Source organism: Diceros bicornis, chromosome 18 (genome assembly GCF_020826845.1).
Source record: "Diceros bicornis minor isolate mBicDic1 chromosome 18, mDicBic1.mat.cur, whole genome shotgun sequence".
NCBI classification, from domain to species: domain Eukaryota; kingdom Metazoa; phylum Chordata; class Mammalia; order Perissodactyla; family Rhinocerotidae; genus Diceros; species Diceros bicornis.
In genome coordinates this window covers 62,442,422-62,455,228 of record NC_080757.1, presented here as the reverse complement: position 1 = coordinate 62,455,228, position 12,807 = coordinate 62,442,422, and the positions used below count along the sequence as shown (strand labels likewise).

The 12,807-nt window shown below is 44.9% G+C and overlaps 1 protein-coding gene across 4 annotated transcripts in view; it reads left to right on the top strand.

Annotated features, from left to right (window-relative positions):
- The window catches only part of B3GNTL1 (UDP-GlcNAc:betaGal beta-1,3-N-acetylglucosaminyltransferase like 1), a 135,005-nt gene that overhangs the window by 22,501 nt on the left and 99,697 nt on the right, over nt 1-12,807 (top strand). For 3 of the 4 annotated variants that reach the window (XM_058561983.1, XM_058561982.1, XM_058561984.1), the window contains exon 4: nt 1,473-1,537. The exons of the other annotated variant lie outside the window; for it this stretch is intronic. In XM_058561983.1, the coding sequence (XP_058417966.1) occupies nt 1,473-1,537 (65 nt within the window). The remainder of the gene's footprint in view (nt 1-1,472; nt 1,538-12,807) is intronic. 4 annotated transcript variants of the gene reach the window in all.

Here is a 12,807-nt window from a genome sequence, read left to right as displayed (position 1 = left end):
TGTTGTTTCAACTCTGCACACATCTGTTTGCTTTGGGTGACTTTTGTTGGTGGCACCAAAGCTGTAACTGTCTGGTTAACGTGATTCGGGTGTCGGCAACCTCTTTTCTAGGCAAAGTCCCCTCAGCCCCTCTTTTTGGGCTAAATGCGTCCTCTAACCTGCCCTGCCCTCAGCATGCAGACTGAGCTGGCTTCGTATTGATTTCTGCCTGCGGTTCCCTCTTCAGAAACCTTTCCTGCCGGGACAGCCCAGTGCTCCCCTGCTCACCGCCGTCAGCGCACCACTGGGGACACTGCTCACACTGTTCTCCTTTTACTTAAATTCTGACAGCCTCAGGCCCCCTCCAAGCCCCGCCTCCGTGACCTCTGTCTTCTCTTAACGAGCCTCCCTGGTGCTTTTCCAGCGCCATTCATCTGGCATTTAACGCAGGTTGTAGGTTGTCCTTTAATGCTTTTTCCAACTCAGTTGTAATCTCTTCGAAGGCAAGGATTTTTTTAAAACATTTATTAAAATATAATATCCATACAGAAAAGTACACTTGTCATAATTGTACAGCTCAATTAATTTTCACCAACAACACACGTCTAACCAGCAGTCCGAAGAAGAGCCAGCATCACCAGCCCCCAGAAGCCCCCTGTGCCCCTCTGCTCACTGCCCTCTCCCCAGGGCAGCCACTCTCCTGATTTCTAACAGCACAGACAAACTTGCTGCCTTGGACTCCGTGTCAGTATCAGCACTCGATGTCTGTTCCTTGCGTCTGGCTCCCTTGGCTCAACAATTGTGTGAGCAACACCCATACTGTGTGTGCAACTCAGGACTGTCCATTCTCATTGTGGTGTATTGCCAGCTTTTCCATTCCATGTTGGGCTGCTTAGGACAGTCACGTCATGTGTTCTGTTGGGTCTCACCTGGCGGTGGAGCTGCTGGCTCACAAGATGTGTGTGTTCAGATGCAGACTGTGACTTAGCACTGAAATACGTGTTCAGAAACTGCCCGTAGTGTGTCCAGGTCAAAGAACTTTTGCCAACCCATCACACATGGGTACGTCATCCTTCCCACCAGGTGACCATTCTCTATCAGCAGAGACCTTATAGAAAGTGTCCCTTCCAGGTATCCACTCACGCACTTCCCTCTGGGACATTTTAATTTTGTTTTTTGAAAACTGTTCCCCAGCACTTAGGTTAGTGCTGTACTCAATAAAAGTTTGTGAATCTGTTTTCCGCCCCTGGGCGCGTCTCATGTATGTGCTGGCACAGGGGACCGGGGGTGTCCCGTCCCCGCGCTCAGGTTCAGTCTCTGACTGTGGCGGCGTTTTCCATTTCCTCTTCATTTCTTCCAGAGCAAGCCTGGTTTTTAATTGAAAGTATAAGATGTTCCTGGCTTCCTTATAGTATATATTACACCAGGCTTTCTGAAAGAGAATACCCTTGAAATGGAATTGTAAAAGAGCTTTTCTTTTTTTTTTTAAACAGTCGGATATTCTAAAAATCAAGCAATAGCACAGAGCTCAGGATCTTACCTTTGCTTTTTGGATTCAGTAAGTAACTCTTTTTTCTATTTAAAATATATGTGTATATGTTAAATAATTAAATGATGTTACATGTTAGTGTGGTTCTTGAAAATCATTATTCTAATATATTATGATCAGACTTAAAAGTGAAGGTTGGTAGGTTGTTCTGTTTAATTGCCATAGCACTTAATGAGTTAATTAATGATAAATAGGATTACATAAAAATGCAAAATTGCCCACCAGAGAACCATACAAACAAAAATGAAGATAAACTGGGAAGATGTTGAAAAATACAATACTTAAAAGATTAATAGCCTTAAGTAGAAATAATTCATGCGAGTTGATAAGGAAACACAAAGAAAAATGGGTGGTAGACAAATAAGACAGGAGTGGAGACTTCACAAAAGTGGGCATGCAAACAGCAGACTTTAAAACTGTTAGATCACTGCAATCAAAGAAACACAAGTTAAATTAGTGAGATACTAATTTTAAAATCCAAATTAATGGAGTTTTCTAAAAATGGAGACACTCAGTATTTGGAAAGTGTGACTTGGTAGTGTTGACAGTATAATTTTGCATTGTATCAAGAACTTTAAAAATGCTTATGCCCCTGACTCCTAAATTTCACTTCTAGATATCCCTGAAATTCTAAAAAAGATTTATATACAAAAAAGCTTTGGTGTTATTTACTATGATGAAAAATTAGAAACAAGGTCACAGGTGACAGCAGAGTGACGGGGAAGCAAACTGGTAGACCTGTGAGAGGGAACTGCTGTGATGTTTATGAGGAATTCAACCACATGACGAATGATGGGGATGGTGGAGAAGGAGTACTTATTGCATATATGGTGTATACTCAACTATGGATTTTCTTTTTAATTGCTTTAAAACACACTTTAAGAACACGTATCTTGGGCCGGCCCCGTGGCTTAGCGGTTAAGTGCGGCGCTCCGCTAGTGGCGGCCCGGGTTGGGATCTTGGGCGTGCACCGACGCACCGCTTCTCCAGCCATGCTGAGGCGGCGTCCCACATACAGCAACTAGAAGGATGTGCAGCTATGACATACAACTATCTACTGGGGCTTTGGGGAAAAAAAAAAAGGAGGAGGACTGGCAATAGATGTTAGCTCAGAGCTGGTCTTCCTCAGCAAAAAGAGGAGGATTAGTGTGGATGTTAGCTCAGGGCTGATCTTCCTCACAAAACAAACAAACAAACAAACAAACAAAGAACATGTATCTGTATTCAGTCTTCCCTTGGGATCCTCCAGGTCTGGGGGTGCAGGTCTTCTGTGCATTCTCTGGGGGTGCTGTTTACCTTCTCAAGGTCAGCTCTGGCTCAGAGTTTCTGCATGTGCTGAATTAATTCACATACGAATTGTCATCTCATACCTTCTTTTCATCTCAAATTGACTCAGCCTTTTCCTTGAGTACTGGGATCCTCTGTACAAGGTCTTGATACCTGTGGAAGTTCGGCGAGATTGTGTGGCTGTGGGAGCACACAACGTGAGATGGCCTGTGAAGCAGCACTGCCCTCTAGAACAACCCCCAGCAGGGCTGCGCTGTCCTGTCCTGCTGCTTTCGTCTCTTTCATCTCTTCTCTTGCTCTTTTTCTCATAGACTAAAACTCCTCAGATTTCTCTGTTTTCTTACAGAGAACATTCATCTGCCCCCTTGTTCCATTGTCTCCTCCTAGACCCTGCTTTGGGGGCTGTTTTCACACTCAAATGGCCCATCCAACATTTTCCTAAACAAAGACAGTTTCCACCAAAGACAGCTACACCCACCATCTTGAAAATTGTGCTTTTTATGGCCTTTGGGTGAAGGGATATGCTAATCTTTTTTTCTGTGTAAGATTGCTTTTTCTAAAATATTTTACAAGGGTTGTGTACTTCTCTCTAATGAGAGATCTTAAGATCTCTGCAATATGCAGGTCCCATGTAGAGAACTTTGTTTCCATCTTGGGCTAGACTTGGAAGAGGAAAGGAGAAAATGCTGAAGGTACCAGTCCTCTCTGCCATCTCTCCTGTAGCTTTCTGTTTGTTCACTGAAGGGAAAGAAAGAAAAGGCATGATGGAGAGAAGTAGGAAGTCTGAGTGGAAGTGTTGGAAAACACAGACCTCAGTTTAGGACAGTGGGAACTGCAGACCCAAGAGTCACCTAAATAAAGCTGGTGATGGAAGTCAGTGCAGTTGCCACTGACCACTGTCAGAGGAGGAGAGGAGGATGGAGGACCACCCACCACTGTCAGAGGAGGAGAGGAGGATGGAGGACCACCAACCACTGTCAGGAATAGAGGAGGATGGAGGACCACCGACCACTGTCAGGAATAGAGAAGAATGGAGGACCACCCACTGTCAGAGGAGGAGAGGAAGAGAGGAGGATGGAGGACCACCGACCACTGTCAGAGGAGGAGAGGAGGATGGAGGACCACCCACCACTGTCAGAGGAGGAGAGGAGGATGGAGGACCCCTGACCACTGTCAGAGGAGGAGAAGAGGATGGAGAACCAGCCACCACTGTCAGAGGAGGAGAGGAGGATGGAGGACCACCAACCACTGTCAGGAATAGAGGAGGATGGAGGACCACCGACCACTGTCAGAGGAGGAGAGGAGGATGGAGGACCACCCACCACTGTCAGAGGAGGAGAGGAGGATGGAGGACCACCCATCACTGTCAGAGGAGGAGAGGAGGATGGAGGACCACTGACCACTGTCAGAGGAGGAGAGGAGGATGGAGAACCACCGACCACTGTCAGAGGAGGAGAGGAGCAGAGGAGGATGGAGAACCAAATCCTTGAAAATGCCCTTTAGCATTTAGAGGTGGGAGAGAAAGAGCAAGTTGGGCGCCTAGCCCCATCGGTCTCAGAAATTATGGGGAGAGAGATGGGTGGGGTGGCTCCAAGTCATGAGGACAACACTGCCAAGAGAGGAAACTCGCTGGCCTGGGCATCGCAGTGTCTCAGTTCTGGGCGTGGGTGTCAGAGAAAGATGGTGGTGCAGAAGTCTGACCAAGGAACACTTGCCCTAACACTAGAAATTTGAATTGTTCTCAGAGTTTAGTTGAATTAAATCAGTGAAATAATGCCACATAAATGTGGGTGAGCTTTGAGCAGCTCTGGGATTGAGCTGAGTGTTGCCCTGGGATTTGCGTGACGGCCTTGCTATAATAACCAGGGACAGGGACACAGTCCACCTTCCTGGTGACTGGTGGGGTGTCTGCCTGGGAGGGCCGGGGCACGTGTAGGCGATGCCTCTGTTCTGTCAAGAGTTCACAGTGCGTTCCTTCGGTGTGGGGAGCAGGCATGCAGAGCATGCTGCTCTGCAGACCCGCGTGCTGCCAGCCATGCTGCCCCAGGGTCCTGTCTGACTGCTGCCCTTGGTCTCCTCTTGCTCTAAGTTCTTTTGTTTTATTTCTTAATTTCTGATCTTCGTGGTTTGTTTCTTCTGCTTTGTTTGGGTTCATTCTGTGGTTATATTTCTGACTTCTTAAATTGGATACTTAGCCCATTACCTTCGCCTCTTCCAGGGTAACATTTAAGGGAATTTGGGTTCTTCTCGTGACCACTATACAGTGTCCCATACGTTCTGAATATAACTTCTTACTGTTATATCTTGTTGTTACATCTTCTGGTTTCCATTGTGATGTTTCTTCTTTTCAAATTTAGATCTCAGATTCTCAGGAGCACAGACTTGAGTTAATCACGATCATTCTCATCATTTGTCAATACATGGTCCGTTTTGTTTGTTTCTGTGTTCATGACTGCACCTGTGTATTTATTTGGATAATGTTTTAAGCACACATGAACCTGCCATCTGGTACTAGAGCTAGCTCGGTCCTCTCACCACTTGCCCTGACCACGCTGACTACCTGCCTTCCTCTCCTGTAACCACCAGCCAAATGCCATGTCACCACCCCCTGCTGAACTTTTTGATATCTATATAACTCTGAAAAAATTAATTTAAAAAGTTTTAGTTGTTTTTAACTTTATAAAAAGAGTGTCAGGCTGTATATAATATTTTTGAACTTTTAAAACTTATATTGTAAAGATTCATCCATATTGTTGCATGTCATTATAGTTCCTTCAGTTTTTAAAAATTGAGGTAAAATGTATATACAGTGAAATGCAAGATTTCAGTGTGAAAATTCTGTACAAAGTGAACAATTTGATGAGTTTTGACAACTGTATACACCCGTGTAACTAGCACCCAGTCGAGACAGAACATTTCCGTCACCCAGAAGCTGCTTTTGTCTGAGGGCAAACCGCCGTCTGAGCGCTCACGTCGCACCGGCTGCCCGTCCTCGGATTCCTGTGTGAGCCACAGTGAGCTCAGCCTTTCCCTCACACCACGGTCATGCAGGATCTCTGTGTGGTGGTGGTTCACTCTTTTTTTATTATCCATTGTGTGAACAGACCACAATTTGTTTCTATACTCTGCTGTTTATTGGCATTCAGGCATTTTCCATGGTAAAAGTGTGTTTAACCTCAAAAGAATGTGCCAAACAGTGGTTGCACCGTGTTCTGCGTTCCCAGCAGCCGCGTGTAAGTTCACCTGCTCCGCCGTCTTGCTGGCGTTGATGTTGTCAGTCTTGGTTTCGACTATTTGCACAGAAGCGGTGTGTGTCTTCTTTCAGTTTTGATTCACCTTTCCCTGATGGCTAGTGATGTTGAGCACCTTTTCATGGGTTTACTGGCCATTCATAAATCTTCTTTTGTGAAATGTCTATTCAAATATTTTGCCTATTTTTTAAAAAATTGGGTTATTGGCTGCTGGTGGGAATGCAAACTGGTGCAGCCACTATAGAAAACAGTATGAAGATTTCTCAAAAAATTAAAAATAGAAATACCATATGACCCAGCTATCCCACTACTGGGTATCTACCCAACGAACCTGAAATCAACAATCCAAAGAGACTTATGCACCCTTATGTTCATCACAGCATTATTCACTATAGCCAAGAAGTGGAAGCAACCCAAGTGTCCTTTGACTGATGATTGGATAAAGAAGATGTGGTATATATATACAATGGAATACTACTCAACCATAAAAAAAGACAAAATCGTCCCATTTGCAACAACCTGGGTGGACCTGGAGGGTATTATGTTAAGTGAAATAAGCCAGAAAGAGAAAGAGAAACACCGTATGATTTCACTCATATGTGGAAGATACACTAACATGGACAGAGAGAACAGATTGGTGGCTACCAGGGGGAAGAGAGTTGGGGGCTGGGCATAAGGGGTGAAGGGATGCATTTATATGGCGACTGACAAATAGTAATGTACAACTGAAATTTCACAATGTTATAAACTATTATGACCTCAATAAAATGTGATGCCAAAAAACAATTGGGTTGTTTTATTATTAATGAGTTGTAAAAGTTCATTGTATATTCTGGATACAAGTCCTTTGTCAGATATATGTATTGTGACTATTTTCTCCCAGTATGTGGCTTGCCTTTTCATATTTTAATGGTGTCTTTTGATGAACATGTCTTAAATTTTGATAAAGTCCAATTTTTTTTTTTCTGTTATAGTTAAAATTTTGGCTAAAAAATCTCTGCTTGCCCCAGAGGAGAAGTTATTCTCATGTTTTGTTCTAATAGCTTATAGTTTTCACTTTTATGTTTAGATCTATTGTCCATCTCATGTTAATTTCTGTGTATTGTGTCAAGTAGGAGTCGAGGTTGATTTTCTGTGTGGCTGTTCAGGCATAGCACCATTTTGTAGAAGAGAATTCTTTTCTCCGTTGAATTGCCCTGATGCCTTTGTTGAAAGTCAACTGGCCGTGTCAGTGTAGGTTTATTCCTGACTTTCTATTCTGTTCTGATTACCGTTGTCTGTGGTTCATCCATTTGTCTGCGGGACAACGTTTCATGAGCAGACGTACTGTGTTATTCATGACTGTCCTGCTGGTGGGTGTTCAGTCTGTCTCCATGTCTTTGCTCCTGTGAATAGCACTGCAGCAAACACCCTTGCATGCGTCTCCTGTTGTACACGGAGAAGAGTTCCTCTTGGGTTCACATCCGAAGTGGGATTCCCATGCCACAGGGAATGTGCAAGTTCATCGAAGGAGAGATGCCGTCACGTGCCTGCAGACATCCGCCCTCACTGGCCATGTAGGAGATCATCTGTGGATCCGTGGCTCTTCAGCACATAGTGTTGTCAGGTTCTTAAATTTTTGTCAGCTAGTGGGAGTAAAGTGGGGCCTCTCTGTGTCTTGATTTGTGCTTCCTGATCACGAATTGTGGTGAGCACCATCTTATGTTGATTGGCCATGTGGGTTTCCTTTTCTCCTGACGTGTTTGCATCTTTTTACCCATTTTTCTTTTTCCAACTTAGAGCAGAGTTGCAAGGATAGTACAAAGGACTCTGTTTTTGCAGCCAGCCTTGCATCCATCACCCCGAACACCTGTATGTGTGTTTCCTGCAAAGGAGGACGTCTCCTCTGACCCAGAGCCGGACATTACGCCAATACAGGACTGATCCTGATGCCCATCCCCATTCACGTCTCACTGAAGGATCCTGCTCAGAACTGCATGTTGCCTTTGCTTGTCATGTCTCTTTCATCTCCTCAGTCTGGAACATTCCACAGCCCCTCCTTGACTTTCCTCATCTTGATGTTTTTGAAGATTCCAAGGCACTTCACTGGTATAATGCTCCTCGAAACTTGAGCTGTCTGATGTTTCCTTGTGACGGTCATAGGCCGTGCGTCTCTGTCCAGAATATCTCAGAAGGGGGGCTGCCTTCTTCTTGTCGCCTCCATGGGTGCATACAGTTTTGACTTGCCCCATTCCTGAGGATGCTCTCTGATTGCTTGATGAAGGTGGCGTGTGCCTTGTGGAGCAGTTATGCCACGGGGAGCAGGAGCTCAGTGTCCAGCCCTCACAAGTGCTCCCACAGACTGTATCTCTTTTGGCCCAGCCTTTCCTGGGGGGTGCATCCGGGTCTGTGGGGAACGGGCCTCTGCATGTCCTTGGTCAGGAGAAGATGGTCATGGTCTGCAGTGAAGGCAGTGAAGTGGTTACAACCAAGTGTAACCACTGTGTTCTGACTCAGCAGGGCGTGATGCCAGGGCTGCACAAAGTCCAGAACTTGACCATGGACTGTACATAAAAATGGAATATTTTTGTGTGAAGATGGGCTCACAAGGCCCCTTTGCTGGGTCATCGAGGTTGCATTTTGACTTGTTAGCCACCTGGGATGCGGCCTGGTGACCGTGTTTGGAATTAAGAATTTATTTCATTAGGAGTGATGACATCAGTGGAGACCCCTCCCTGCCGCTCCTGATACTGGAATTCATTCGTTCAGTAAGCCAGAACCTGCCGTGTGCCAGCTGCGGCAGGGGGTGCAGGGGTGCAGCAGTGAACAAAACAGACCGGAAGAGCGACATCAGGCCCCGTGGCCTTGGCCGCCTCCCTGACATCAGCTGCTTCGCCCCCTGCTGCCCTTTTCCACACCACCCGTGCAGCCCTGGGCCCTGCCCTTTCTCTCTCGTATGCCTGCCGGGCCCAGCTTCCCAGCGATGCTCTCAACCCTCTGCATGGTAGTGGGCCTACCACCCAGCACTTCAGGGCTGTCGCAGCGTGTCACCGTTGATATCGTGCGTCACTCGTCAGCTTTACTGTCTGCCCTCCTGAGAGAGTGTCAGCTCTGTGCAGTTAGGGCCATGGCCTGTTTTGTCATTGATGTTTCTGAAGCACCTGCAGTGTGCTCAGCGAATAGTAGGTCCTCAATAGATATTTATTAAACGAGTGAATGGAGTTTGGATTTCTGTGTTCAATTTTAAATAGTTAAGTTAGGATGAATTAGATATTTATGTGGACTTATCTTGGAACCTAACGATCCTTTTGGATGTTATTTCCACGGAAAACGATATTCTGAGTTTCTTTCTTAGTCTATTTACAAGTGGACTTGTAAAACCCATTGGCTGTAATGCAGCTCTCCAGGGAATTGTGCTCACTTCACACATGGCCTGCAGCTGTTGCCTGGCAGCCGGTAGGCACCTTTCCAGAGATGTCAGAAGGGCCTTCCCGTGACGACCTTGGTGTCACCCTTAGTCCCCATGTGTATCTGAGAACATTCATATTGAAGAGAAAGTGAGTCACACAAAGACCGCGGCTATTCCAGAGCGCGTCCACCAGGCACATTTCAGGTGAGCAGGAGGTGGACTCCCATCTTCTCGCTGTGAAATCCAAGTCCTCGGGAACAGTACATAGGGAGTGAGCTGGTTGGAAATGCAGATTTGGGACCCACTGCAGATAGACACCAGATCTCGCAGGTAGACTCTGCTTCAACAAGCTCCAGAGTGGTTCTTGTGCAGCTGGCATGGGCTAGACGCTGCCCCCAAGAAGAAGTGGCTTTCCGCCAGGTTCAGGGTAGGTCGGGTTGGGCATGGTGTTGCCTCCCAGGTGCTTGATCCACAGTGTTCCCAAGGCCATCGACCTCCCATCATATTCCCCATCGCAGCGACTGGCCCTTACTGCTCCTGTCCCAGTCCCTTTCTGTTTTACTAAACAGTGGTCTCTGAGAACAGAGGCTTCTCTGTCTACTGCCCTCCGTGTCACTGGGATTTGGTGGGCGAGAGGGGACCCAGCCCTGGAGACCAGCCAAGGCTGGGACCTGCAGAACAGGCGGGCAGAAGTTGTATGGAAAGATGGGTATGGATTCCGCCCCGGGAAGGGCACTGCCTGCTCTGCCTGCGTGTGCTCTGGGCAGACCCCCATTCCTGCTCAAAACCAGGCCTGTGCCAGGCAGTGTCCTCCAGCCCAGATTCCCGTCACATGCCTCCTCCTTCCTGCCCAATCTCTTGCTGCTGGTTGGAGGGGATTCTTCTTGTCCTCTCAATTAAAGGGAATTCCTTTCTCCACCCCCCTGGGTCAGAGCAGGAAGCCAGGGGCGGGGCTCCACAAGGGAAGGGGCGGGGTCTGGGTCACACCAGGAAGCCAGGGGCAGGGCTCTAGGGGAGAGGGAGCAGGGCTCCAGGAGGAAAGGGGCATGGCCTTGGCAGCGCTTGGGTTCTGGGTTCTGTTGGAGGAGCTGTCAGCAGAGGAAAATGCACAACTTGAATTTGTGTGTGTTTAGTGAAATTGCATGTTTGATTCTAAATTATTTTTGTGTTCTTATGCTATAATTATAGCTATAGAAAAGTTATATATGCCTTGATAGGCACTGGAAGGGAACTTAGAACAGTGAAGACAGTGTGTTTTAGAGATGACCGTTCTGTGTAGTTCTGCACTTCTGGCGTTGTTCCTGTGGAGCTTGTGCAGTAAACCCAGAACCATAATGGTGTTTTTTAAAAGCATCATGGTGTGACGTCAGATTAAATTTTTTTTCTAAATACTGAGTCTACTTTATTATAGACATTATATTTTAAAAATCAGCTTGACTGGGGTATGACTTCGATGTAATAAAATACACCCGTTTTAAGTGTACCTTCAGTGAGTTTGACAAGTGTGTTTTCCCACGTAAAAACCATCTCAGTCAAGGTTGGAACCTTTCCATTGCCCCAGAAAGTTTCCTCACCTCTCTGCAGTCATCTCCTGCTCCTTGAAGAAACTATGGATGTGCTTTCTTTAGATTAGTAGTCTATTGTTCTGACAGCTTAGGGTTCTCTTTTTCCTGTTCCAGAACTTCGTATCAGTGGAATGGTACAGTGTGCACTCTGGGCATGGCTCTTTTTGCTCATCATGGTTTTGAGATTTATCCACGTTGTTGCTTATGTCAGTATTTCAGTCTTTCTCATTGCTGAGGAGGGTATTTCAATGTGTGGATAAACCACAAACCGTTCACAATAGTCATCTGTTGATGGACATTGGAATTGCTTCCAGTGTTTGGCTGTTGTGAGTAAAGATACTATGAAAATTTGTGTGCAAGTCTTATCTTGGACATGTGGGTAAATGTCTAGGGCTAGAACTGCTGAGTGATATAACACATGTGTGTTTGACTTTGTAAGAAACTTGGAAACTGTTTTCCAAAGAAGATGAACCATCTTACCCCGCCACCAACAGTTTACAAGAGTTCCAGTTGTTCTGTGTTCTTACTAACATTTGGAATTGTCTGTCTTTTTAATTTGAGCCTTCGTAGTGTGCATGTAGTCCTTTCTCATTCTGGCTTTAGTTTGCATTCCTCTGATGACTACGTATGTCAAATATTCATTAGGTGCTTATTGATCATGTGAAGTGCTGTGCCCACACCACATTGTAGCTTTATAGTACATACTGTAATTTGATGCTATCAGTTCTCTTGTTCGTCTACTTCAGCATTTTTGGCTATTTTAAAAAATCTTGCATTTTTATATAAATGTCAGAGTCCTTTTGTTAATTTTCACAAAATCTCCTCTGAGGAATTTGATTGGAATTATATTGAATCTGTAGATCGATTTGGAGAAAACTGACTTCTTTATAACATTGAGTCTTCCTAACAAAGAACATGTGTCCATTAATTTATTTAGGTCTTCTTTAGTGTATCTCAATAACCATGTGTAGTTTTCATAGTAGAGGGCTTACAGTCCTTTGTGAAATTAATTCCTTGGTATTTTGTTTTTTTAAAAAATGTTTTTTATCAGCTTTATTGAGATGTAATTCACATAAAATCCACCCATTTAAAGTATACAATTCAACGGTTTTTAGTATATTCACAATGTTGTGCAACCGTCACCACAGTCTAATTTCCATCACCACAAAGTAAAACCCAGTACCCATTAGCAATCACTCCTCACCCACACTTAACTCCCAGCCCCTGGCAACCACTAATCTTTCTGTCTCTATGGATTTGACTATTCTGGACATTTCATATAAACAGAATCATACAGTGTGTGTTCTGTGACTGATTTCTTTCATTTAACATGATGTTTTCAAGGTTCGTCATGTTGTAGCACATGTCAGCACTTCATTCCTTTTTATTGAGGCGTAATGGTCCATTGTGTGGCTATACCACATTTTGTTTATCCATTTGCCAGTTGGTGAATGTTTGGGTTGTTTCCACTTTTTGACTATTATAAATAATGCTGCTATGAACGTTCTTGTACAGGTTTTTGTGTGAATGGAAGTTTTCAGTTCTCTTGGGTGTAGACCTAGGAGTAGAATTGCTGGGTCACGTGGTGACTCTCTGTTTAACGTTTTGCAGAACTGCCAGATTGTTTTCCAAAGTAGCTATATCATTTTATTTTCTCACTAATAATATGTGAGAGTAATTGGATGTTTTTTGGTACTGTTGTGAGTGACATCATTTAAAAAACTTTGTACATGTAAACTAATTAATTTATTTATCAATCTTGTATCCAGAAACCTTGCTAAATTCGCT